Below are 27,069 nucleotides of genomic sequence, written 5' to 3'. Positions count from 1 at the left end.
AGGTCTCAAACCCACAGCCACCTGCCTAGAGACTGAGTTCCCACACCACACATGCTCCTTCTTTCCTTCATTCAATAAAGGCACATTAAAGAGGCAGTGTGGGGGAACATGGCAAGTGGCTGGGACTCAGCAGTCAGGGTCACCAGTGTGAAAATTAATAAAAAGAAGTCATTTATAAATGGAGAATGGAAGCCAGCAGGGGGAGCTCTCATGCCCAAAAGGAGGAGCTGCTCCCTGCCTGTCCATACTACTTTAGCTGCTTTACTACCCTAGCAGGAGAAAGGTTTTTCTCTTCCTCCAGCAACAGGACCGCCAATGAGACTGTCACAACTCAGCCAATGAAGAGCCAGTATACTTCAGACTCCCAGTTTTCTCCAATGGACTTCTTGTTTATAACAGCTCCTCCCCAATTCCCCCCTTCCTCTATAAAAGAGCAGTACTTTCCTTTGTGCTCCAGACTTGCCTATGGTTTTGCAATTCTCTGAGATTCCCGAATAAACCCATTTTTGTTTTAACAGACAGTTTTATTTTTAAGGTTTATTTATTTTTTATTTTAGATAGAGCATGAGCAGGGGAGAGGAGCAGAGGGAGAGGGAGAATGTTAAGCAGGCTCCAAGCTCAGCACGGAGTCTGACATAAGGGCTTGATGCCAAGACCCTGGTATCATGACCTGGGCCTAATTCGAGAGTCTGACACTCAACCGACTGAGCCACCTAGGCGTCCCTATTTTTAAGGTTTAAAACCAGCAACATGTGTAAGAAGAGGGTGTTGTGGCCGAGTCGGTGCCCAGCCAGGGACATGCCTGAGGAGTAGTAGGGAGGTTGATCCTGAGGAGTAGTAGGGAGGCTGGGGTGCAGGGGGAGGGACAGGTGCCTGAGAGCAGAATTCAAGTGGCCTGGAGCTCATGGGGGGGGGGGGGGGAGGGCTGGTGAAATGACCAGCATGGGTAAGAGAGGTATGGTGGGTGTGGGCAGGGCTGCTGATGGTGGATGAGCCAGACAGCCATGCAGCTTTGCTATGATGGCAATGGGGAGCCCCTGAAGGATTTTCAGGAGGAGGGAAGATCATCTGTGAAAGGAAAAGTAGTCTGGTGACCATGGCCAGCTGCCAACGCTGACCTACTCTTGTGAGTTGTTTTTAAGCTGCTGTAGGAATCCCTGAGTTCCTGCCTCTAGGCCTTGACTCACCTGCCCCTTTTGTCTCTCCCTTTTTTCTCTTCAGCCCCAATGAGAGCAAGAGCTGGTAGAAAAACCATGACTGCCTCAGGAAGTCTCCCTTAGTGTACAGCAGTGGTGATGGTGTCCCTCAGGGAACATTAGTAAGGTCTGGGGGAAGGATGCTACAGGCATTGGGTGGGTAGAGGTCAAGGAGGCTGATAAACATCTTGCAATGCACAGATCCTCCCCACAACAAAGGATTATTCAGCCCTAAATGTCAACAGTGTCAAATAGTTCAGGGAATCCAATGCCGCAAGATGCATGAAGCACCAGGTGAGTGAGGCTGAGAGAGGCTGCCACCCACAGTCAGACCCAGCTGAGGGGGTGCCAGAATGTCCTGATGAGAGGTAGGAGGGGCCAAGGCGTGAGCGAAGGGGAAGAAGGTGCTAAGGCTGGCAGTCAGGGCAGGTCCCTCCCAAGAGAGGATATCTGGGGCTCCGTTGGCAGGCCACCTACAATGTTGGAAGGAAGGGCATTGGAGGCAAAGGGGCAGAGGGTGGGAAGGCTTTTATGAGTGAAGGGAGGCCCAAAAGAGGTAGCAAAGCAGATGGTTTTGCTATCAGCCCCAAGGGCAGCACTGAGGGCCTGAAGGGGTGGCTGGGGGTAGAAACTGTGGGGGCTGCAACGGTTCCAAGAGGAAGCTGGAGGTGCATGCCTGTACATTGGGTGGGCGGTGGGACTGGACGGACGGGAGAGGAACAGAATTGGGCAAGCCCTTAATGGGCCTCCTTTCCCCGCTCACGCCATAGGTCTGGGAAGGAGGCCAGATGGCCTCCTAAACGTCCCTGTACGCACGAGGAACGACACCACATTACAGCCTTAATGGCTTCCACGTCCTCCCGGCCTCAGCTGTGAGTCCGTCCGTGAGGCTCAACGACCACGCAGGAGCCCAGGTATGCAGGTGTGTGATGGCGCCGACGCGCGGGCTCCGGACCCACAGGGCCAGCATGTGGACCTGGGAAACTCAGGGAGAAATCGCACACTTGGTTGCGGACCCAGTCCCTGGAGGCGCGGAGTCTCTTAGGGGAAAGATGAAGCTGGGAATAGGCATCCAAGAAGGCAGGGTCTTCTTTGAGGGTGTGGCCACAGGCTGAGAAGGAGGGTTTCAAGCGCGTTTGGCGCCATTGGGTGACCGAGGCGGCCGCAGAACGTACCGGATGTGGGAACTCTCAAGGGTCTGGCCTCCTAGGGGAGAGGGCGCGGCGCGGAGTCCTGGGCGGGCTTTCCCTAGCAAGGTGGCTCAGATCCTAGACCGGGGCGGGGCCTCCCAAGGGGAGGGCGCCACTCAGGGCCTCCCGACGTGGGGGTGTGGCTCAAGGGCGGGAGGCGGGGACCCCCAGGAGAGGGCGCGGCTCAGGGTGCGGAGCGGGGTTTCTAGGGCGGAAGGCGCGGGTCCTGGAGCGGGGCGGGACGGAACAGGACTTCACAAGAAGCCCACGCGGCACAAGGCGTGGTGCGGGGCCTCCTGGCAAGGGGGCGTGGCTCAGGGCGCTGGGTGGGTGGGGGTCTATCGGAGAGGGCGGTGGCTCAGCATCAGGCGCGCATCCTAAGGCAGGGCGGGCGGGGCCTCCCGAAGAGAAAGCGCGGGTCCTGGGCGGGGCCTTTAGAAGAGAGCGCGGCTGAGCTCGGGGCGAGGCGGGGCCGGCCGCGCGTACTTAAGCAGTCTTGGCGCTTGCGGACGCCCCGCCATGGCTCTGAGGTGCATCGTTTCTGTGCTGCGCTTCGGCACTCCCCGCGTCGCCCCACTGTCCACGGCGCCCGTGGCTCGCGAGCAGTCCGCGGCTGGCGAGCAGTCCGCCGCAGGCCGGGAGGCCACTCCAGAATGCCGGGCGGCCGAAGGTGCGCGACCGCCGTTGCCCGTCGTGGACTTCGGCAACACTCAGGAGGCGTACCGCAGCCGGCGCAGCTGGGAGCTGGCGCGCAGCCTGCTGGTGTTGCGCTTGTGCGCCTCACCTGCGCTGCTGGCGCACCACGAGCAGGTGCGCGGGTGGGCATGTGGGTGGGTAGGTGCGCAGCGGAGCGCGCGGGATCCTCGGCGTGTTCCGGGAGCCGTTATGGAGTTTCACTGTAAAGCGGGGGAGCGCCTTGAGCATTGCCTGTAGCCGGGAAGTCAGGAAGGGGAGGTGTTTCCTGCATTGTCTTTTGAGCTTCGTGAATTTTCCTAATGCCGGTTACTACCAACTAAAAACAAAGACCAGTTTCTGAATTTTTAAGCTATATGCTCCTTGTGGTGATGCAAAGTTGTCACCTGAAAATTGAGTGTTTTAAATGTTGCCTAAAAGGGAGTCTTGGTGGTATTGAAGGGTCTTGGTTTCTCAGAAACTGTGACTCAGGAACTCGCCAGACACAGCCACTCCGAACAGTGTTGAGGGAAAATGGGAAGCCCCTTGAACTACAGCTTTTATTACTTCAATATAGTAACTTGTGAAAAGTGTGTGGGCTTTGGGGAAGTAAAAAGCAGAACGCCGTCTTAGCCACTGTCAGTCTGGGTGTATGGAGATGACAGTTATTTCAGGGTGATCCTGGAAACAGTTTGCAACGGTGCATGTTGGTGCTAAGTGTCTGGAAGGCTCTTTATACAGGTGGTGTTGATTTCTCAAGCGAGGCTGTGCTGAGGGTATCATAACTGCCTCCCTTGGTCCCTGAAGGAGGCGGAAGGGGCAGAACTGGAGTTATGGAGGCTTCTGGAAGTCATCTGTGTTTGCAGTAGATGTGGATGTCCTGAGGCAAATTTGTGGCTGTGGAGAGCCCAGGCCAACTGGAGAGGAGGGCAGAAAGGAACACTTGGGGTTCAAGGAGCCTGGTGAGGGGTGGAGGTGTTGAGGACCCTTTGAGGAGCACCAGTGTCTGAAGGGCAGAAAGGAGCAGCAAGTTCTGGAGGTGCAGGGGTCAGGAGGGAGGAGGCAGCTGGGGCGGGGGTGGTGGGTGGGAACGACTAGGGGAGAAAGTGGCTGGCCATGAAGTCTCCGTGGAGGACAAGGACAGGGACCTGGCTCCTGCTGTTGGGGCATCATGGGACTGCTGGGTGGGACTGGGATGCATGGGGCAGAAGTGGTGCAGGAGCTGTGCCTGCTGCCATGTGACTGGAAGGGAGGGAGTGAAGGCTGGAGCCATCTAGGCCATATTTCTCTGAGCTTTCTTCCTTTGGATCAAAGCCAGAGAGAAGCCAGCACAGCTGAAGACCGTGGGGGTGCTGTGGGTGACCACTGTCCAAGTGCCAGAAAGTGCTGGAGTGCAAGGACCACTGTAGGTACCTGGAGGTGTGGGGAGGCTTATCCCAGGCTCCCCTCCTGTCCCACCTGTGTCCTGGGGGTGCCTTCAGGGAGCCCACTAACGGCACTCTGTCTGCCCCCTGTGGGACCTGTTCCACCACAACATTGCTAGAGGTCACACTGGTGCCGTGGCCTCGGTGCCTGGTGCTGGAGGAAATGGGGCAGAGACCAGGCTGCAGGGTTGTAGGCTGCTCTTCAGAACCAGCATTTACCTTGTCCTCTGGCCTGCAGTGAAAATTCTTCCTGCTGAGCAGTGTGGGTCTGTGTGGCACCTTCGGTGGGGCGGGGTGGGGGATCATCAAATCCGTTCCCAGGGAGTATCAGCCTGCAGGAGCTCAGTTGGAGATGCTGCATTGGTTTGGCACCCAGTTTGTCCCTTCCTTGCCAGAAGACAAGAGTTTAGAAAACCCAAGTCTTCCATGACAAAGGCTTCTGTACTTGGGTATAAGCCAGTGCAGAAGAGGGTAACAGAAAGGGAAGGAGACAGGATGGATGGTGATGGTGGCCTTTGTGGGACAGAGAACTGGCTTTACCCCTTCTTGATCTGCACACATCTGTTTGAGTCTTTTACAGTGAAAGCGAGTATATGTGTTCCTGGTGTGAGTTTCTAAACCCATGAAGGATGCCCCTACCTGGAGAGGAGGGGACGCCACCCTCATCTCAGGCTGTGCCATCCAGGGATGCACCTGATGCCAGGATGGTTTTAAAGGGGCGGCTTTGCTCTGGAGATAGCTTTAAAACTGCCAGCCCTGTCCCATGTGGTTCCATAACCTTCTGTGATAGGCTGGCCTCCCCTTTGGCAGAGTGAGAGGGTAAGTGACCGGCTCAGTGACCTGGATGGCCTTCCCTGTCATTCCCTCTGAGCCCTGCCTACACCTGAGGAGCTCGTCAGTGCGAAGTGCAGGGTGTGCGGGAGGTTATCAGCCCAGGCCCCCCCCCCCCCCCCCCACCAGCCAAATTCCAGCATCTGCCTTGCTCCTGCTTCTTCTATTAGCATTGGCTGTGGCTGCTTTTGTGCTTCGTCAGCAGAGCTGAATAGTTATGACTGAGACTGTGTGGCCCACACAGCCTATGTTATTTACCATGTGGCCCTGTACAGGAAAGTTTGCTGGGCCAAGAGTAGAAGACTGGCCCATTTCTGCACATGGTGGTTTTTGACAGTTCTCAGAGCTGATATGTACAATGTCGGGGTTTCCCAGAGCCAGATAATGATTTTGGGGTGTCAGATTCTGCCCCACCTGCCACTAGGGTGATTTTTGATATAATCAAGACCTGGCTTTTCCACTGGCGAGGCTGCTCTGGCCGATGGACTCCCTGACCACTGGCCCAGGCTGTATGGTGCCGAGACACCCTGTCCTATTCTCCCGAGTTGGCGCTGTAATTTTTTCTCATCCTCTTTATAAAAACAATGAGATGCAGGACACCTGGGTGGCTCAGTCGGTTGAGAGTGTCTGCCTCTTGATTTTGGCTCAGGTCATGATCCCAGGGTCGTGAGATGGAGCCCCACATTGCCCAGCACGGATCCTGCTTAAGATCCATTTTCTCTCTCTCTCTCTGCCCTGCTCCCCTTTTTTTCTCTCTCTGTATCTCTTTCTAAGAAAAACCAGACAAAATCCTAATGAGATGCAATAAAATCAGACACGACTGCAGAGAGGACGCAGCAAGGCAGAGGTGATGGCCTGGAAACCCTTGTCCTTGGGACGCCCTGTGGTGCCCTCAGGTGTGGTCCTGAGGCATCTCCACCAAATGCCCACCTGTGATTCAGGGTGTGTCTGACTTTGGGCCAATGTGAGGCTGCTCAGGACTGGTTTGGGGATGAAGGTGTTTGATTTACTCATACTTCTGCTTAAACTAGAGATTGTTCCTTGAAGCCCTGAATCAAGAGATGTTCCTCACAAAAGGGGTTCTGTTATCCATTGGGTTTGACAGACCTCAGGCTTTTTCTGTCTTGGAGATAAGTGGAGGGGGATAGTGGACACATAGGAATTCCCAGACAGGTGGCAGACATGCCCTCCAAGCAGCCATCCCTTCCAGGCTCAGGGGCCTCCATTGTCCTCACTCCTTCCTGCCCTGGCTGTTCTTACTGCAGGAACTCCGTTCCACCTCCATGCCTTGGCAAGCCCCCCTCTCTGGGTCTAAGTTAGCAAACATTTCCCACCCGTGCTCTGGCAGTCACTCCCTCACCCCCTGTTCTGAATCACACCGTGGAGGTGCCTCGCTCCATCGAGGTCTCTTCCCGACTTGATGTGAGCTCCTTCTCTCTTTTGTTTAGCCTGGAATTGTACTGGGCACAAAGCAGTGACTCAGGACTTTGTTTAAAGGATGGCAGAAATTGAGGATATGGTGAAATATGATTAGAGGAGCTGAGTGCTTTATGGGCAACTGTCTTCTTCAGGGGCATGTCCACTCTAGCTGTGGGTCTGCTGTGGCCCTGGATGACTGTGTACTTCGTAGAAGGCCACCTGGCTTATTATTTGCCTAATGTTTGCTCCAGTTGAAGTCGGACTCCTTCTGAATTTAGCATGTGTTCATCTGCTCAGTAACTACTAAAGGGCCGGCCCCTTGCCAGACACTGTTTTGGGGACTGGGAATAAGCAGTGAAAAAAATATTAAAAAATCTGGGTGCTTGCCTGCTAGAAAGTTGCACCGAATCCTCCTACCTGGCATAACCCACTGAGGTATGAAAACAGAGGATGTTACGAACACACCCACTGCTATTCCCAGAGAGACCTGCTATTCATTTCTTTATCCACCAAATGATAGTCTGGCACTGCTATGTGCCGCTTGGGTCACCCGTGAGTGTGCAGGGCAGAGAAGTGTGAGTGGCCGTGGGGGTGGCACTGGGACCTCTGCCCTGCATGATGAGTAGATTGACAGTAGCTACAAGTGGAGAGACAAGCTGCTTCTGGTGGTGTCCACCGTTACATCAAGGCCCGGAGTTGTGTTTGACTTTGGGAGATGTGTGTCAAGGCTTTATGGTTGGAGCAAAGTAGGTGGGGAAGCAGGGGTGTCCTGCTGGGATGGGGGAGGCTAGGCAGCCAGGACAGCCCTTTCCCTCTACCTTTCAGCTGCTCCATCTCACCAGGAGACTTCTGGGGCAAAGGCTGTTTGACAAGCTGATGAAGATGACCTTCTATGGGCAGTTTGTGGCTGGTGAGGACCAGGAGTCCATCCGGCCCCTGATCCAGCACAACAGGGCCTTTGGCGTGGGCTCCATCCTGGACTACGGGGTGGAGGAGGATCTGAGCCCCCAGGAGGCGGAGCACAAGGAGATGGAGTAAGGCCTGCCTGGGCATTGGGTTGTAACCCCAAAGCATCCTGGGGCCACCTGGGGCTGGGCTGGGAGGAGGTCCCTAAGGATAGGAGGGCTTGGTCAGTCTGCTTACCAGTGGCCCTCCTGTGTTCCGCCTGGGGTTCTTGTATTTTTTGCTCTGTGAGGATGACAGCTCGGGGCTTTCACAAAAGGTCTTGCGTGCACAAGCCTAGAGGAGGGGCAGGGATAGGGGTTGGCAAACCATGACCCACAGCCCAGTGTGGCTGGCCTGCCTGGTTTTGTGTGATTTGCAAAGTGAGATTGGTTGTTGCTTTTTTAAATGGTTGAAAGAAAACAAGAATACTATTTTGTGACACTTAAAAAAAAATTTTTTTTTAATGTTTATTTATTTTTGAGAGAGACAGAGACAGAATGCGAGTGGGTTAGGGGCAGAGAGAGAGGGAGACACAGAATCTGAAGCGGGCTCCAGGCTTCAAGCTGTCAGCACAGAGCCTGACACGGGGCTTGAATTCATGAGCTGTGAGATCATGACCTGAGCAGAAGTCAGATAGTCAACTGACTGAGCCACCCAGGCGCCCCTATTTTGTGACACTTTAAAGGTATGTGAAATTCGGGGTGCCTGGGTGGCTCAGTCGATTAAGCGTCCAGCTTCGGCTCAGGTCATGATCTCACAGTTCATGAGTTCAAGCCCCGTGGCAGGCTCTGTGCTGACAGCTCAGAGCCTGGAGCTGCTTTGGATTCTGTGTCTTCCTCTCTCTCTGTTCCTTCCCTACTCATGCTCTGTCTCTCTCTCTTTCTCTCTCTGTTTCTCTCAAAAATAAACATTTGAAAACAAAGTATATGAAATTCAAATCACTTTTGACCTAGAGGAACAGAGTTGAGTAGCTGTGACAGATGCCATATGGCCCACAAGGCTGAAGATAGAAGCTACCTGACCGTTTACAAAAACCGTTTTCTGACCCTGATGTAGGAGGTGCTCCGGCTTTCTGTTCTACTAAAGCATTTCTTCTGAGGCATTGCTAATCTGTTGGACAGGTACCACTGCCCAACCCTTGCCTAGCTCTTGGGAGGATTTTCTAATTAGCAGGTGGGCCCTGCCTGGTAAGTATGGAGCCTGTCAAGCCTGGTGCCTACCCAGGGGTCCAAGAAGGGAATGTGCAGCCAGGAGCAGTGTGACAGGCTGGCCTGGGGTCTCCTCCTGAGATCACCAACTTGCTGTAGGACCTGTTCTCTGGGCAGTGGGTATAGGGACAGATGGGTACCTCCCTGACCTACATTTCTGGGCCACAGAAAAAAATTAGAGGACAAGGTCACCCTCTGCTTCCGGGAGAGGTGGCCTCACAGTAGATCCCGGCAAGACCAGCCCTTTCTGTGCAAAATGCCTGGTTCCTGTGCTGATACATGCACCCCTCCATGCCAGGCCCTTGCTTGCATTTGGGACCCTTAGTTCTGATAGCAACTGTGCCCAACCACGTGAGGCTCGAGACAGGCCTGCTGAGTAACCTGCCCTGTCGCATGCTGGGGTGTTTGCTCTGGCATGGGGACAGGAGGGGAGGGGAGGGAAAGGCATCACATGAGGCTCCTGCCCTGGGAACGGAATGTCCAAGCCAAGCAGCAACAGCAGCAGAGGATTGGCCTGGGGAGCCCAGCCCCTGTCTAGCCATTTGCTGTCTTAAAGGCAGGGTTCTCCAGTTTGGCACCCCTCTGTGTGTTCCTCACTGTGGCCTGGGGCTGCAGCCTTCAGTGAGGCTGCCTGTTGAATAACTAAGGGACTCTGTGTTCCCGCTGTGTCTAAGTTGAGGGCAGAGTGATTTCACAATAGGATTTTCTCCCTCTGGTGTGAAAAGACTTCTTTCCTAGGGTGATCTGGCTGGCTTCCTTCCTGTCCTGCAGGGGGAGCATCGGGATGTGGGCTGGCCTTGCCCTGTCCTGGAGCCAAGGAACCTGTGCCCCTGGGCCATGCTGCTGTTGATACCCATCATGATGTAGCAGCCCTGCTTGGTGGGCTTTGGGATGTGAGTGGTGGTCCCTCCCATCCTAACATGGTGCCCACCATCTGATGCCAGTGGCAGGCGTCCACTCATGCCCAGGTCTGCTGCCAGGCATGTGCCTTTGGAGAGGCCTGGACCAGGGTGACAGAACCAGGCTTGTGGGTGCTGGTTGAACATCTATACTGTCAAGTTGCCTGCCTGGCTTCCTGGGTGTTTAGTCAAGAGTGACTCCTACCATACAGCCTTCATCCATGCAGCCCCCCATGCAGAGAACTACTTCTGTGTCCCGGTGGGGCCCAGAGGTCTGTTTTGCTAATCCTGTCACGAGGCACATAGACCCTGCTCTGGGGAGTGATATAGAGGCCACTACCCCAAATTAAGGCCACAGGGGTTGGAGTAGGAAGGGTACAGGTGGTGCTGGGCCTGCTGTGGGCATAACCATGTGAGGCACAGAAAGGATAGAAATGTCTGAATGCACAGGAGGCCCAGCAGGCCTCCTGAAGTTCTGAGGAGGGGATCCTGGAAGGGATCCCTGGGCAGGAAGCAGGAGGTAGGAGGCTACAGGTGGCAGAGGGAGAGAGTAGCCACATATGGTGGGGGCGGGACGGTGTTTCTCAGAACACCTGGTAGAAGGCAGGAGCCCCATAGGGTCTCCCCAGTAAGCTGAGAGCTGTGGGGATAGGGAAAGTGTACCTCCTGATGATTGACTATGACGAGGACATCTGGGGATAGTGTGGATGGCAGATGTGTCTGTCTTGCCTGTGCAGGCACAGGACTGGCTGGCGGTGGAGCCCCAAGGTGGGGGCAGCTCTATAGGACTGGTGTGCGCAGAACACTCAGGTGCTGCCTGGAGCCAGGGTCTGAGGGGCTAGGGATGTGGATGTACAGGCAGGAATGAGCTCCACTGGGCTTGTCTGTGCTTCACTCCTTCCTGCTACCTTATTCCCCTCACTTTCTGCTTTTTTCTAAAAGGCGTCCAGTCAACACATCACCCAGTGTAGTGAGCTGAGCTTGGAGGTGGCCAAGAGATGGTCAGGGCCTCCCTACTGCCTCTTCAACCCCCTGGGCCACTTGTATTCATCTTCTTCTCCCCTCTGCCCCTTGGCGCATTCTCTTCCCTCCTTCACATCCTGGGCCATGCATGTGTGCATAGGTGTGTGTGCGCGGGCTTGCACTGGGCGGTCTCTTCCGTTCCCTGCCAGTCACGTGACCCTCCTCCCTTCCACTGCACCTGGCAGCTGCCATCTTTGTCTTCTCGTGACCCACCCACCAGGTCTGGTTGACAGTGTGACCCTGATCCTTCTCAGTGCCATCTGCTCAGAGACAGGCCGCTGTCCCCCTGACCACATGGTTGTGCAGCCGACCCAGTTCCTCTGCTCGGTCCATTTGTAAAGTGCTTCCTCTCTGGTTTGTGCCCAGAAGGTTCATGGATGGAAATAGCACAGACTCTGACTGCTTTCCTGCCACTGAACCTACTGGCAGTGAGGATGGGAGTGGCCCACACCCTTTGGAGGCTGGCTGGGGCTTGGAGGGTGGGTAGGCCAGCTGTGGAAATGTTGAGTGGGCACCTTACACAGTGCTGGGTCCCTGGGGGCCCATGTGAAAGAATGCAGCCTACCTAGAAGGCAGGGACCTTGAAGGTGAATACTTGTGTTTCCCTGAGCCATGGGCTGTGTGGTTACAGAGAAGGCCCGAGTCCCCAGCAGCCATCGTCCTTGCTGGTTAGACCCATGCCTTAGTGCAGATGGTGGGTCCTGAGTCATGCTATTTGCCTGGTTGTACCTGGACCACAGCTTGGGGCTGGTCTTACAGGTGCTCCTTGTTCCCAGTGGGGATGTTGTGTGTGGGGCTGACCCCCTCCCTTATGTTACAGAGTCAGATATTGTCACACAGGCACACCTCACCCTCTTCTGTATGTCAAGCACATATGTCTAGTTGGCATGAAGTGGCTCTTGTCCCCTGTTCCCAGGTGGGGGTCTTATGGGCTGTGTAGCCATGTGCGCGGCCCCTGTGAACTGTCCCAGCTACTGGGACTCCCGGGTCCTGACCTGGGCATCCTGGCTCACAGTTGCCAGATATGGGCCCTGGGGTTACACAGGAACCAGGGTCTAAAGGGAGGGCTCCCTGGAAGGAGGCTGGTAGCCCTTGGGTGCAGGAGCAGGGAGGTCAAAAGCTGCCTTAGACCTTTGATTCAGCTTGAGGCTACCACAGATGCAATTAGCTTTCTGTGGCTTCGCTGGCTTTACCTCTGTCTCAAGTGCCCCAGCGCAGGGGGTGGGGGACGGGGAAAACACTGTCCTTTTCCTGTGAAGTATGGGCAGAACCTCAGGGGCCCCCAGGGGTCTGAGCATTTAGGAGTTCACCAGATAAGCCACAGGGCTTCAGCTGCACTCTTTCTGTGGGAACTGATTTAAGAGGCTTTAAATACAAAGTCAGATGATGGACAAAGCTGCTCGAATGCCACTCCAGGACAGTAATGGTGAGCGGCTCCTTCATCTGAGTAGGCTTAGCCATGACATTTGCTGTCCCAGATGTCATAGCCACTGAGAGGGGGATGGTGTCTGTTGTGATTCTGGCAGGCATTCTGGGTGAGGGGGCACCTGGGTGGGGGCAGACCAGGCAGGTGTGGCGAGGGCATAGCCAAGGGACTGCAGGGAGGCCTGAGGGTGGGCAGAGGCAACCATGTTCTCAGACTGGCCTCACTCATCTGTCCTCATGAGGACTGGGGGGTGTTATTCCCTTGTGATGGGAGGCCAGGGGAGGGCTTGCATTTTAAAAGAAAAATTCTGATTACTGGTTAAAAGATACACCTAAGGGGCAAGACTGAAGCAGGGCGCTGGCAGGCAGTGGCTGGAGGTGGGGCTAGCTGTGCACCTGGGCAGGAGCCCAGAGCCTGGCCTGGGGTTCCTAGTGGTTGGAGGTGCCTGGATGCAGGGGGTTTAGGGCAGAACAAGCGGCCTCAGCTTTGGGAATTTTGTACTTTGGTAATTGTCGGGCTCCGTTCCTTATCAGTCCTGGCTGGCCCTGAGACTCTGTCTTCCCCTCAGAAGGAATGCCCCCATAGCTAGCTTTCATCAAGCACCTCCTCTTTGCCTTGGGCTATCAGCTAGTTTTATTCACTCCTCACCTACCCATGAGGAATCTGAGCCTTCTCCAGGGTGCAGAGCTTGTAGGCCAAGTTGGTCTGTGAGGCTGCTGCCCTGCCCTGCTCAGGGGAGGTGACCCTGCAGGCCTGGGGTGGGTAAGGAGGCGGGTGGGGCTCCTGAGTCACTCTTACCTGCCCAGGCTAACCCAGCTATTCTTGTACAGTCCGCCATGTCAGGTCAGGTTCAGGACTCCACTCCTGGCTTCCTCTCACCTCTGCTTGCTCAAAGGGAATACGTGCTTGTCACTTGCAGCCTAAGGTGGTGTGACCCACCCTCACCCTCTTGTTCCTTCCCACAGGTCCTGTACATCGGCTGTAGAGAGGGAGGGCAGTGGTGAGTATGAGGAGGCCATTCAGGAACAAATACTTTCACCACCTGCCCCCCTCACCCTCACCACCCCTACTTGGGAGACCTAGGTTCAAGGGCACAGGCAAGACTTGGGGCCAAGGCTCCTCCCTGTGCCTATGTGGCTTCTCCCTGTGTGCACCCAGGCCATTACTCCAGATCTGCTGACATCCTCAGGGCCTTCCCAGGGGTCCTCATCCCCTTGTCCTAAGTGGGTCTGGGTTCTGCCTTTTGGCCCGAGTTTGCCATGTGACTAGGATTTGGCCAGGGGGAAGGAACATTGAGTATAGGAGCAGGGAGTGGTGGGCAGCACAGTGGAGGGGGGCTGTGGCTGCTAAGGAGCCTGTCCTGAGGGAAGAGGGCTGTGGGCCATGGGCAGGTCCTGCTGGATGGAGGGGAAGCCCCATGTTTGCCTAGAGTGGGGTGGGAGCCAGAGCACAGCACAGAGCCTGTGTGTGCTCAGGCCATGTGCCCATCCCTCCAGGTACAAGTAAGAGGGAGAAGCAGTACCAGGCCCACCGGGCCTTTGGAGACCGCAGGGATGGTGTCATCAGTGCCCGCACCTACTTCTATGCCAATGAAGCCAAGTGTGACAGCCACATGGAGACGTTCTTGCGCTGCATTGAGGCTTCAGGTGGGGCCGGCTGTACACCTGCCAGGGAGGCTCAACCTCTTTGTGTAGAGATGCTGGTGGGTGAAAGCAAGGCCAGGCTAGAGCACTTGCCTGGGGCTTGGACAGTCATGAGGGATGACCATGGGTGACACTGGGGAAGATAGGCTGGGCTTAGGTCACACTGGGGTCATGCCTGAGTACAGCTCCTACCCAAGGAGCCTAGCACCTCCTGCCCCTTCCTAGATACTAGTGCCCAGATGTGAACCTCAGTAAGGCTGTCAGTGGGTTGAGCAGCACCCCCATATAGGTCAGGGGCTTGAGCCTCACCACATGTGGCACTGGGGTTTGCCAATGGCTGTGCTGTTGCCACAGAGGACTCCTCCTGCCTGGCCTTATGTGGAGAGCCTGCCAAAGGAGATGAGTTAAGTGGGCCTCTGAGTCCTTTACTCTTTAGGACATCCCCCCAGCCACAGTGCAGCCCACCATGTGGCCCCAGCAGCCCTTCCATCAGTGGGCTCTGTACCTTCTGAACGCTAGAAGGAGCAGGAGTGAGTTGTACTCAGAAGCAGCCTTCTGAGATCAGCGCTGGGGAGATGCCAGGCAGAGAGGGTCCAGAGCATGGTGCGGCTCCTTACCTCTGTGTCTGCTCTGCCTGAAGCAAAGGTCACAGAAGCCAAGATGGGTCATGGGTTTCTGGAAGGGAGGAGAGAGGCAAGTGTGATTGAGTGCCTTCGGTGCTCCATCCTGTGTTTCACTGGGCATTTCTGTGTTTTGTGAATCCCCCCACGGGCAGCCTGGGGTGCCAGTGGCATGGGAGAGGACATGGAGGCAGGGACAGAATGGGCCAGTCTCACTGGCTCCTTTGCCCACTGCATTCCTGGGCCCATGTAGCCAACAAACCCTGCCAAGTTGCCTGTTCCCGCCTCCAAGGTGGGGTATCTGAGTAGCTGTGTACATGGGCATTTATGGGCTTGGTAGAAACATGGTCCTTCTGCCCATAAATGGTTAGCCAGTAGCCCAGGATATCTGACTCCTTGCTGGGCTGTCCCCTCCTCTTGGGGGCAGGGGGCAGCAGGGATCCTTGGTGCCACCCACCTTAGCCTGAGATTGCTGAGCTGTCACTAGAACTACTTCTAGGGAGGGTAAGGCATGCATGCTGGGGAGCAGGCAGCCCACCCAGACATTGCTGCAGCCCCTGCTAGGCTTGGATGGGGGAGGGGGGAGAGATCTGCTGGTCCCACTGCACTGTCATCAGTTTTGGCGACTGGATCATTCAAGGCTCCCTGGTGGTCTTGGGGGCCCATCTGTCAGGGAGACCCAGTACCATGTATGTTGTAGGTAATTGATAAGAAGAGGGGGCCACGCCAGCCATTTGCAGTCTGTCACATGTCTGTCACTCCTGAGTGGTATACGCTCTGGGCACAGGCTCCTGGTCCTCCTTATCCCCCTGTGGAGCCCTAATGGTTATTCCTGTGGCTTCTGACAGGCAGAGCCAGTGATGATGGCTTCTCAGCCATCAAGCTCACCGCATTGGGGAGACCCCAGTTTCTGGTAAGTGCCAGAACCTTCCACCTGCAGAGACAGTCTGTAAGAACTTGGGGCTGCTATGAGCATTAAGTGAAAGCTCATGTATTGGTAACTTGGTGCTGGGAGCCAGGCACACAGGAAGGACTGGGAGGGGGCCTGGAGCTATGCTCCCTGGGGGCAGGGAGCTGGGCATATGCCAGAGCCGGTGCCTCAGGCCTGCACTTGCAGCTGCAGTTCTCAGACGTGCTGACCAAGTGGAGACGATTCTTTCACCAAATGGCTGCAGAGCAAGGGAAGGCTGGGCTGGCTGCCATGGACATGAAGCTGGAGGTGGCAGTGCTACAGGTGGGACAGCCCTGCCCTCGTGGGTATGAGTGGGTAGACACAGTGGGGGCTTGGGAAGGAGCCCTGCCTGAGGGGACCTCCCCAGGCAGTGTTTGAGGTGGGTTCCCAGAGGTTGAGGACATGCTGGGCGGCAGGATTTAGGGAGGGGGGTACTTGCCCTGCACATGGCTGAGTGCTGGCTTTGGGTTTGGGAAGGGGCATCAGGGATGGGTAGGACTAGACCTGTCTATGGAACAGAAACACAGGCCAAAACTATCTTGTTCTTGCTAATGGTGTAATAAAGTCAAAAGAGCAACACAAATGTTCAGGGAAACAGGAAATGTTAGTGAATGGGGCTGGGGCACGTCCATGGGAATGCCACCTTCTCACTTCTCAAGGAAAGTGTGGCAAAGATGGGCATCGCATCCAGGACGGAGATTGAGAGCTGGTTCACTGCGGAGACCTTGGGCGTGTCTGGGTAAGAGTAGCCCCCTAGCTGGGAATTTGGGAGTGTATGCTCTGGTTCAGCCATGGTTCCAGCTGAGCCGCAACGGCTTCTCCCAGTCCTGATTGCCCTCCTGAAGAGCATGGGCCTGGGGTGACAATGCTGAAGGACCTGTTCCCTGAGACATACAGCAGGAGTTGACAGGGAGTCTGGAGTCCTGGGGGCTGGGGCTGCAGCTAGCCCAGGGCTAGCTTAGACAACAACTGGCAGGGCTGCTCACAGAATTATTCAGGTCCTAGCATGAGGGTGCCACACTTAGCCCTTCCTGGGACCCACACGGCAGGTAGGTGGAGGGTCAGGGCAGCTGAGATCCTGGAGGGGCCCATGCCTCATCCTGAGAGACCTGGGGGCTGGACCTGAGGTCACCAGGTTCCCTGGACTGGCAGAGGCTGTCCCTTTACGTGCAGGGTCTGCCTCCTTCCTGGCCTCCCGTGTTTGGCTCTTTCCCAAGCCTGACATGGCTCGTGGTGTTCTTGGTGTTCTCCCTGGGTTTTTATAGCTGCCACCACCCTGACGCAAGAATGTTCTGGTTTTGGTTTCCATTTTGTAAACAGAGGATGATGTTAACATTTTGTCTGTCCTTTGAAACTGAAAGCTGAGGTAAGTTTTGTGGGGGTTGGGCTTGGGATGCTCTTTTAAGGAATGGGCTGGTTGGGGCCTAGGCCCCCCCACAGATCCTAGCACCCGTGTGCTGATGCAGCTTCTTCCACAGCACTCTGGACCTACTGGACTGGAGCAGCCTCATCGACAGCAGGACTGAGCTCTCTAAGCACCTGGTGGTCCCTAACATGCAGGTGATGACCCCTTGCCCCCTCACCCTGTCTCACAGGGGCACAAGGCTGAGAAGGGAAACGTTCCCTGTTGCTTTCCCTGAGGCAGCAGCTGGGGTCGCAGCTGGATGAAACCAGAGTCCTTCCTGGCTGCGTAACACCCCTGTGGTCTGGAGGAAGAGGACAGATCCATGAGTGCCCCACAGAAGGGGAGAGAGACCTGTGTCCTCTCTCCTTGCATGTCAGGTCACCTCAAACCTAATATGATTACTGGCCTGAAATGGCAGTAATCATATTATCCCACGTCACAGTTCTGGAAGGACAGGGCTCAGCTTGGGTGGTTCTAGCTCAAGGTCTCCCTTGCGGTTCTCAGAGGGTGGTGGGAGCTGGGGTCATTGTGGGTCCCCACTCACACAGTCAGCAGTTGATGCTGGCTGTGGGCCAGGGCTTCCTTACCATGTGGTGGCTGGGTTCCTAGGTTGAGTGTCCCCTGAGAGCCAGGCGGAAGCATTATTACCTAGCTCCAGATGTCCCACAGCATCACTTATGCCCAGTTCTGTTTGTTAAAAGTTAGTTACTAGGCCAGCCTGTGTTCAGGGGGAGAGGAATGAGAACCCCCCCCCCCCCCCCCCACCCAGCTGCCCCATCCTGCCTGTGGGAGGTGCCTGGAATTTGTGCCCTGTTTGAAACCACCCCTGAGCTGGGATGGAAAACAGCAGAAGTCCCTTGGGAAAACATCCCACAGATACTGCCTTCCACAAGTATCCGGCCCCAGCTGATGGAGGGCTCAGTCCCCAAGCTAAGACACCGAGGGCCAATGGAAGGGCATGCTTGAGGCCCCACTGAGAGTGCCCCGGGCAGTGTTAGTGGGCATTTGGGGCTAGCAGAGGGCCCAGGGCTGCACAGGCCTCCAGGGTAGGTGCTCCCCACCCGCAAACCCACCCCCACCCCCACCCCCACCCCAGCTGCTGAGCACCAGCTTTCTGCTGACCTGCCAGCTCCCTGAAGGCCACCACTGTCTGGAGATGGTGCCTCTGTCCCCGCTCTGTGTTGTCTGTCTCCTGCAACTTTTCCCTCCTGCTTGTAGCCACCACTCTTTCTCCGATCCCTCTCTCTGCTAGGGGCTGAGTCCTTCTGGGTGATCGGATGGATCAAGGGTTTCTTCCTTACCCTTGTGTGGGAGCAGACACCTTGGGTGTAGGTGTGACCTGGGCGGCTAGCCCTGTGAGTCAGAGGGTGCTGGCTGGCAGCAAGGTTCTGGGGTACCATGTGACCAAGGCAGGGGATGGGGTAGCCTTTGCTGGTCCTGGGGTATTGGTAGGACCTGCACATGGGGGCAGGTGGGTGCCCTCAGGCAGAGGGAGCTGTGGCTTTGAGAGGTGGGAGCTTGGAGCCCTGCTGTGACCTGACCATATGCTGCCCCAGACAGGACAGCTGGAGCCTCTCCTGTCACAGTTCACGGAGGAGGAAGAGCTGCAGATGACGAGGATGCTGCAAAGAATGGACATCCTGGCCAAGGTCGAGGACCCTGGGATGTGCCCAGAGAGGGTGGGGGGCACCTGTCTCACTTGATCCCAGTCAAACCTTCTGTCCCACCCCGCACTTCTCAGAAAGCCACCGAGGTGGGCGTGCGGCTGATGGTGGATGCCGAGCAGACCTACTTCCAGCCAGCCATCAGCCGCCTGACACTGGAAATGCAGCGCAAGTTCAACATAGAGAAGCCGCTCATCTTCAACACATACCAGTGCTACCTCAAGGTATGGCCCCTGCCTACTGCCCCCCACCTCCGCCACCGGTCTGCAGGTGTGCCCCTCACTTGAGTCCTGTGCTGGTGCTGGGAGAGGCCTCTGCCTGAGTGTGCCAGCCTCTGAGTGGGAGGAAAGGCCCCAGGACTCTGTTACCGGCTGTGTACTGGCCCCTTCTCTGGGCCTCAGATCCCAGACAGGGTTTTGAAGGGGTAGAAGGAAGATGAAGGAGGCTTTTTGCAGTCTGCTTCATGTGCCTTAATCCCTAAAATTTGAAGGCCTCATGAGTAAGTTTTTTCCTGCCATTTTTATTTCCTGCCATTTTTTAGTTTGGGTCCCTCTGAGGATCAGATGAAATCTCTGGTCCCCTTCCCACAAAGAGACTTGCTGAGAATCTTGCATGTACCTCAGGGAGCCCAGGGTGCTTGAGGGTGGGGTCGCTGAGCACAAACCTGGGCTGGGCTGTGCTGGGACCAGCCAGGTATTTGGAGGAGATGGTGTGGGATGGGTGTCAAGGCTCTATGGCTGAGGGAAGTGGGTGGGTGGGTGGGTGGGTGGATGTGGCAACATCCCTTGGCCCTGAGTCAGCCTGAGAAGACTCCGGAGAATACCGTGGCTGCTGGCACCTAGTCTGTCCCCCAACAAAGTTGTCCTCAGGCCACACTGAAGAGTCACCATTTCTTAGAGATGGGGGTTGGAGGGCCTTCCTCACTCACATTTGTCTCCCTGCTTCCCTGAGCACCTGGGCCTCAGGGGACACAGGCTGGAGGGGGCCCCATCCTGGTCAGCAGCAACTTTTGGCCCTGGTCCCACAGGACGCCTATGACAACGTCACCCTGGATGTGGAGCTGGCTCGCCGTGAGGGCTGGTGCTTTGGGGCCAAGCTGGTGCGGGGTGCATATATGGCCCAGGAACGTGCCCGTGCCGCGGAGATTGGCTATGAGGACCCCATTAACCCTACGTATGAGGCCACTCATGCCATGTATCACAGGTGCGCCAGCCCTTCTTGGCCCCTGGGGGCCTCATGGCTTCCTGGGGAGGGGAATGACAAAACAGGGCAGGGGTGGTGGAACTGACCTGACGTGACCCCTATCTGACTGTGGAGCAGCCTAGTGTGTCAGAAGCCTCTGTAGGAGAAAGACTTCTGTCCTGAGACCAGAGCTGATTATCTTCTCTGCTTTTTATTTATTTTTTGAATCCTCAGCTTTTGTTTTACCCTTTCTAAAAACTTCTAAGGTGGATTTTTAGTACAGAAAAGTCTACTGAATAAAACTAAACTGGCCCAGGTCCCCCAGCCAGCTCTTGTTGACACTTAGGACAAGAGATCCCTGAGCAGCCCTCCTGCCTCGCATGCAGCCCATTTGCTTTCCAAATTACACACCAGGATCATCAACTGTTTCTACATCTGCTTTTGCTGTGTTTGTCTTGCTGACCTTGTCCTGCAGCAAGGACAGGCAGATCCCATGCTTTTTCTTTGTGAGGTTGTGTGTGTGTGTGTGTGTGTGTGTGTGTGTGTGTCGCAAATAGACTCTGAGTGCCTGGGCTCCTGCTCCCTCCCCGGCAGTGCCCTGCTTTCTGGGAGTATCCAAGTGTGCCATGGGTATACCCACATCTGCTTTGGCATTGTGCATTCAGTCCTGTGCCCTTGCTTTTCCATGTAACACGTATTTGGATCCTCCTGTGTCAGCATGCCGGCCCACAGTGTTAACCCAACAGCCAGCAGAGTGCCCATCTTTGTGAGCTTTTGGTGGTTTGCTGTCAGGTCATTACAGTAGTGACTCATAGCACACTTTGCCCCTGTCTCCTGTACTCACGGGCAAAGACATAGTTGTCACATGTTCCTGGAAATGGTCATAAGGACACACACCATTGCTGCCAGATGGCAGAACCCTCACACTCTCTATGCTCAGGGAGGCTTCAATTTCCTTATGGACCCCTTCTGGAAGCAAAGCTCCATCTGTCCTGAGTGCACTGTGTCCCAGGTAGTCTCCTTTTGAATGTCTAGCCCCAGGTACTGCTCACGTTTTCTTTCTTACCTACGAGGTGTTGAGGAATGACAAGTACAGCCTTGGTCCCATTACCATGGCCACACTTGGAGTGGGCTCGCTGGACAGCCATGGGCCTGCTTGTGGCCTCTACAGGCTGGGGCTTACGTGGCACTCCCTTCAGGTGCCTCAATTATGTCCTGGAGGAGCTGAAGCACAATGCCAAGGCCAAAGTGATGGTGGCCTCTCACAATGAGGACACAGTTCGCTTCACGCTGCGCAGGTAGGTACCCTCTTCAGCTGTCTGGTGTTCCTTAGTGAGGGAAGGCTTGGGATGGGTGGTGTGGAAGCTATGCAGAGTGGTGGCATTTAGGGGTGATGTCTGTGGGATGAGCTAGAGTGGCACCTTTAGTGTCCTGCAAGCTTCCTGTCTCCCCAGGTCCAGCTGGCCATTGGCACTGCAGTAGCAAAAAGGCTATTTGCAGTGACTTGGGTTTTTAAAAATTAATACCTGACTTATTGAAATTTCAAATCAGAAATTAAATTTCATTCGGTGATTTAAATAGCTTACTGAAGTGCACAAATACAATGTGCAATGTCAGATCCCTTCAGGAGGCCTCCAGCATAATCATCTTATTTATAAATAGTTACTCTTAACATTTTAAACTGCATTTGGAACTTAATATAGTCTATTTTCTCTTTAAGTGTGTGTCTTGTGGGGCAAAACTTTGGTAGAATCCATGCAAGTCTGATATAGGAATAAGGTGAAGTAAATTAAAAAAAATTTTTTTTAATGTTTTTAAATTTTTGAGAGAGACAGAGAGAACATGAGAGGGGGGAGGGGCATAGAAAGAGGGAGACACACAGACTCTGAATCAGGCTCCAGGTTCTGAGGTGTCAGCACAGAGCCGGACACGGGGCTCGAACTTGTGAACCACAGAGATCATGGCCTGAGCCAAAGTCGGACACTCAACCAAGTCACCCAGGTGCCCCATGAAGTAAATTCTTAAATATTCCAGTGTTATCACCATGTTTTTGTGTTTTCTTTTTCTTTTTTTTTTTTTAATTTTTTTTTTCAATGTTTATTTATTTTTGGGACAGAGAGAGACAGAGCATGAACGGGGGAGGGGCAGAGAGAGAGGGAGACACAGAATCAGAAACAGACTCCAGGCTCTGAGCCATCAGCCCAGAGCCCGACGCGGGGCTCGAACTCACAGACTACGAGATCGTGACCTGGCTGAAGTCGGACGCTTAACCGACTGCGCCACCCAGGCGCCCCTGTTTTTGTGTTTTCTATCTTAACCCAAGGAGCACCACATGAGGGGTCCTAGCCACTCCTCCTGCTCCCCAGTCTCCACCTTCCTGGGCTTGAGGCCCTACAGGAAGCACGGTGGCAGTGGCCTTGGTGGCCCTCGCCTTTTCCAAGAGCAAAGCAGGGCAGCCAAATTGTGGCCAAGCAGGGCTTCCAGAAGAAGCAGTGAATGAACAGCCAAGGCATGGCACAGCCAGCTGCCTGACAAGCTGACTCTGGTCACTCTACACCCATTTGGTGAAGCAGTGCTTATTCTCTGCTTGTGATGGCACTGCTTTTTCACAGCCTAAAATTGCAGCTGAAAACTATTATTTTTAAAAAATTTTATTTAAATCCAAGTTATTTAACATATAATACTTGTTTCAGGAGAATTTAGTGATTCATCACTTACATATGACACCCAGTGCTCATCACAAGTGTCCTCCTTAATGCCCATCACCCATTTAGCCATTCCCCCAACCCACTCCCCTCCAGCAACCCTCAGTTTGTTCTCTGTATTTAAGAGTCTCTTATGGACTGTTTTTCCTCTCTGTTTTTGTCTTATTTTTTCTTACCTTCCACTATGTTCATCTGTTACTTAAATTCCACTTATGAGTGAAATCATGATATGTCTTTCTCTGACTTATTTTGCTTAGCATAATATATTCTAGTTCTATCCACATTGTTGCAAATGGCAAGATTTCATTCTTTTTGGTCGCCAAGTAATATTCCATTGTGTGTGTATGTATGTGTATATATATAATATACATACATACATACATACATACACACCATATCTTCTTTATCCATTCGTCAGTTGGACATTTGGGCTTTTTCAGTAATTTGGCTATTGTTGATAGTGCTGCCATAAACATTGGGGTGCATGTTCCCCTTCAAATCAGAATTTTTATATCCTTTGGATAAATACATAGTAGTGTAATTGCTGGATTGTAGGTAGCTAGCTCTATTTTTTAAATGTTTGTTTGAGATTGAGGGGGGAGAGAGGGAGAGAGAATCTCAAGCTGGCTCGATCCCACGAACTCTGAGATTGTGACCTCAGCTGAAATCAAGAGTCAGATGCTTAACCTACTGAGTCACCCAGGCATCCCTAGGGTAGTTCTATTTTTAATTTTTTGAGGCACCTGCATACTGTCTTCCAGAGTGGCTGCACCACTTTGCATTCCCACTGGCAGTGCAAGAGGGTTCCCCTTTCTCCACATCCTCACCAACATCTGTTGTTTTCTGAGTTGTTAATTTTAGCCATTCTGACAGGTGTGAGGTGGTGCCTCATTGTGGTTTTGATTTATATTTCCCTGATGATGAGTGATGCTGAGCATGTTTTCCCGTTAGTGAAAACCATGATTTCTAATGCACAGCAGTTGCAGCTATCAGGGTGGGGATGTGAGTGCTGAGGCCACCAGTGCCACCCAGGCCGAGTAAGACTGTGGTAAGTCTCCCTCCTGAGAGTCCCTGCCAGGATCAGGGTCTGGCTGTTTCTGTGGGATTGGTGAGGGGCTGAGTGGAGTCCTAGCTGGACAGGACTGCTCCACCTTCTTCCCTCCATCCCTGGGGACTTCCCAGCTGCTCATTTACTGCCTTGGATGCCCCAGCCTTGTGACTGGATGTCAGAGAGCCAGGGGTACCTTTTGTGCTTGGTGAAAAAAAAAAAATTCTGGTTTGACTTTTAAAACAGATGGTTTAAGTTGCAAATCTTAAAACCTGGTTTTCCCTTAGACTTAAAAAATATTCTGTTACTCCGTGATGGAAACTTGATCATCCACTAGATGATGTACACAAAGAGCCTCCCTGTGCCCCTGGCCTGGCACTTGGGAACCTGCACCGCTACACAAGTGGCAGGCCCACAGGGTCAGTGATGTACAAGTGGCATCTTCTTAGGTTTCAGTTATGAGCTCAGCAGGCTTTGCCTGACCACTCCCATTTTAGGTAGGGGTCACAGGTAGGCCACTCACCAGCTAGACAGAAAAGAGTGAAAGTTCTAAAGGTATAACCTGCCTTCAGAAGGGCTTCCTCTCTTCTGCTTTCTGAATCTTCCTGCCGAGAATAAGCCTGTTCTTGGCATCTTAGCCAAGGAGGCTCCTGCCCTGGACGCGGCTTCCTTTGTCTAAAGTGCCAGCTGAGTGCGCTCTCCTTTCTCATAGCCCCCAGGGCCCGTGCCACGCTCCACAAATACTATCATGGAGAAGGCTTGGCTCCTGCAGGACATGGTTCTGTGTTCCTGCACTGGGAGCTGGGGAGCCCATGGCAGCTTGGGCTTACCTTCCCTGACGAAGTAGTGTGGGTCTCTGATGCCACATCAGGGAGCTCAGACAGCCTGTGTAAGCTTTGGCTGAGTGGCAAGCCAACCCAGAACTCAAGAGGCCTGAACAACAGCATGTTCTATGGGCCAGCAGTGTTCGCTGGGCTCAGCTGGGGACTGCTTCTGCTGGCCCTGCCCTGAGATCTGACTTGTATCTGTGGTCAGCTAAGGCCTGACTGGACCTAAATGGCTTCATTCATGGCTGGGGCAGCAAAGGGACTGCATCACATCTAGTTTCCTATAGGCCAGTGCAGGCTTTGCCACATGGTGGTCTCAGGCTTCCAGAAGCCCTGAGAGGGCAAGCCTTTGCCCACATCACATTTGCTCTTCTCTTTTTGGCCAGAGGAAGTCAGGAGGCCTAGCTCAGAAGCCAGGTGGAGAACCTTGCCTGCTGGGAGAAGCTGCAGTCACATGGCCTAGCGGGTGGAGAGGGGTCAGCAGCCACTTCCGCAGGAACCGCGTGAATGTCCCCACCACTGCCAGTCAGGTGGGCAGCAATGTGGTGGCAGCCCTGCTCTCACAGGGTTCATGTTCCAGTGAGGGACAGAGATACTTAAACTGGAGACTGGGGCCACATGGTAGAGACCATGGCCTGCTTTAGAGTAGGTGGCCCCCACACTGGAGCCACTCTGACAGAAAGAGGGAGAGGACCTCTGGAGGATGATCCTCATGTGGAGGGCCGGGGTGAGATGTCCTCAATGCTCTAGGAGTGAGGGGCCTGAGACAGTGAGAAGAGGGGGACCCTGGAGACAGGGAAGCACACTGCTGGCCTGCAGCCTGGGTGCGTGTGAGGAGGACCCAGGCTAAACATACCCTTGGAGGGAGGTGGAAGGATGAGGGCAGATTCCAGAGCGCTGGTAATTGAGTCTGGACATGTGGATACAGCAAGCTGGAGGTAAAAATATAAGAATCCTCAGTAAGTAGACATTGCAAACCTTGGAAATTTTTCTAAGACCATACAAGGGAGGTATGAAGTCAGGAGAGGGTGCTGGGCACAGTTGGGGGCCAGATGTTGGGCAGCACTAAGAGAAATGTGAGCCACATCTATTCTAAATGTTCTACTAGCCACATAAGAGATGACATTAATTTCAGTAATACCTTTCAATTAGGCCAACATATCCAAAATATTACCTATATTCAGTATTTCAGAAAAACAATACATTCTTTTTTCCAGTTTTCAAAATCCCATGTGTGTTAGATACTTCTAGCACATCTCAGTTTAGACCAGTTGACTTTCAGAGACTCAGTGGGCACCAGTGGCTGGTGCTGCTGTATGGGACAGAGCAGCCAGTAAGGGGAGGACAAGAGACCGGGTGGGACGGAGGGGATGTGGCACTGAAGGAGAGGGGCTCAAAAAGGGGTTGGAGGAGGGTCTTTTGATGGCTTACCCAGGCCAAGCTTTGGGGCAGGCCTGCCTCACTAGGTTAGGGCAGACGAGAGGGGAGAGGGAAGGGGCCAAGGGGAGAAAGCATAGTGGGAGGGGGAGGCTGGCTGGGAGAGGAGGGAACTTGGTGGCCATGATCTGAGGTGGGACTTGCAGGGCAGATGCTTGGTCTGGGCATCACAGAGCCTAAACCTATGCCCCACCCTGCAGGGGATGGAAGCTAAAGTGTATGAAGATCTGGGAGTGGAAGTGGAGGGTTCAGAGCTAGCTCAAGTTGCCCTGGGGGCTCACCTGCCATCTTGTCTGTCTACAGGATGGAGGAGCTGGGCCTGCACCCTGCTGACCGTCAGGTGTACTTTGGACAGCTACTGGGCATGTGTGATCAGATCAGCTTCCCACTAGGTGAGCTGAGTCTCCCAGGGGAGCAGGGGTGGGGAAGTCTAGGACTGGGACTCACTGCTTCTGCCTGTGTGTACAGGTCAGGCGGGCTTTCCTGTGTACAAGTATGTACCCTATGGCCCTGTGATGGAAGTGCTGCCCTACCTGTCCCGCCGCGCCCTGGAGAACAGTGGTGTCATGAAGGGTGCCTGGCGGGAGAGGCAGCTGCTGTGGCAGGAGCTCAAGCGGAGGCTCCGTACAGGCAGCCTCTTTCACCGTCCAGCCTAGTGCTCGTGGGGCACCACCCACCTTCAGACTTGGCCTTCAGATGCTCCCTTGCCTGGGTTGTGGCCTCCCAGGCCAATGCCACATTTATAGCCCAACCAAAACTTCACGTGGATTCACCTTTTTATGCCCAAGACTATGAGATCCACTGGAAGTCGGGCCTCGGTGCCCCTCTGGCCTCTGCCCAGGACATGGGCACCTAGACCATGTCTGATGCTTGCCAGAGCCACTGGGAACTGTCAGGGACTGCCCTTCAATAAGTGGGCACAACCCCATGACCTTGGACCCAAAGGACCACCTTCTGACAGTTCATCCAGCCCATACCGAGCCCCTCGGGTAGTCACCAGTGGGGAAGCTGGCCTGGTCAATAAACCACTATTCCTGAAGCCCCCAACTTCTTTCTTGCAACGCTTTTCCCCCTCAAGTCCTCCTGTGGGGTCAGCATCAAAGACAGAATGGTTCTGATGGCTCTGCCTCTCTGGCACCATGTGTCCCTGGGAGTGAGGCCCACCATGGGTGGAGTGGACCCACCAATCCTTCCTTCAGGCTGTATCACAGATTTGGCTATGTAGGGTGCTAGACACTCCCACCCCAAGATGACAGATAGCAGCGCCCCTGGGCACAGACCAATGCAGACAGGATGCTCCTGGGGTGGGCTTGCTGCTTCCCCACCCTGGACTCCTGCCCCCCCGACACTTGC

At 54.4% G+C, this 27,069-nt stretch overlaps 1 protein-coding gene across 4 annotated transcripts; it reads left to right on the top strand.

Moving 5' to 3' along the window:
* Window positions 1-2,741: 2,741 nt before the first annotated feature.
* PRODH (proline dehydrogenase 1) lies at window positions 2,742-26,755 on the top strand. Of its 4 annotated transcripts, XR_007146004.1 has the most exons (15): window positions 2,742-3,196; window positions 7,558-7,766; window positions 13,199-13,233; window positions 13,730-13,879; window positions 15,345-15,409; window positions 15,614-15,730; window positions 16,108-16,187; window positions 16,927-17,008; window positions 18,410-18,502; window positions 18,595-18,741; window positions 19,545-19,720; window positions 20,899-20,997; window positions 24,666-24,809; window positions 26,020-26,108; window positions 26,185-26,202. XR_007146004.1 is itself a non-coding variant. In XM_047828816.1 (14 exons), exons 1-14 carry the CDS (start codon window positions 2,906-2,908, stop codon window positions 26,370-26,372), a joined length of 1,821 nt encoding a protein of 606 aa, XP_047684772.1. In that variant the 5' UTR covers window positions 2,745-2,905; the 3' UTR covers window positions 26,373-26,514. The 4 variants fall into 4 exon arrangements, 3 of the variants coding, with proteins under 3 accessions (XP_047684773.1, XP_047684771.1, XP_047684772.1); XM_047828816.1 differs by lacking the exon at window positions 24,666-24,809 and having other exon boundaries at window positions 2,745-3,196; window positions 26,185-26,514; XM_047828817.1 differs by lacking the exons at window positions 26,020-26,108; window positions 26,185-26,202 and having other exon boundaries at window positions 24,666-25,751.
* The last annotated feature ends 314 nt before the right edge of the window (window positions 26,756-27,069 follow it).

Source organism: Prionailurus viverrinus, chromosome D3 (genome assembly GCF_022837055.1).
Source record: "Prionailurus viverrinus isolate Anna chromosome D3, UM_Priviv_1.0, whole genome shotgun sequence".
In the NCBI taxonomy this organism is placed as follows: domain Eukaryota; kingdom Metazoa; phylum Chordata; class Mammalia; order Carnivora; family Felidae; genus Prionailurus; species Prionailurus viverrinus.
This window is presented reverse-complemented; position numbering and strand designations above follow the sequence as displayed.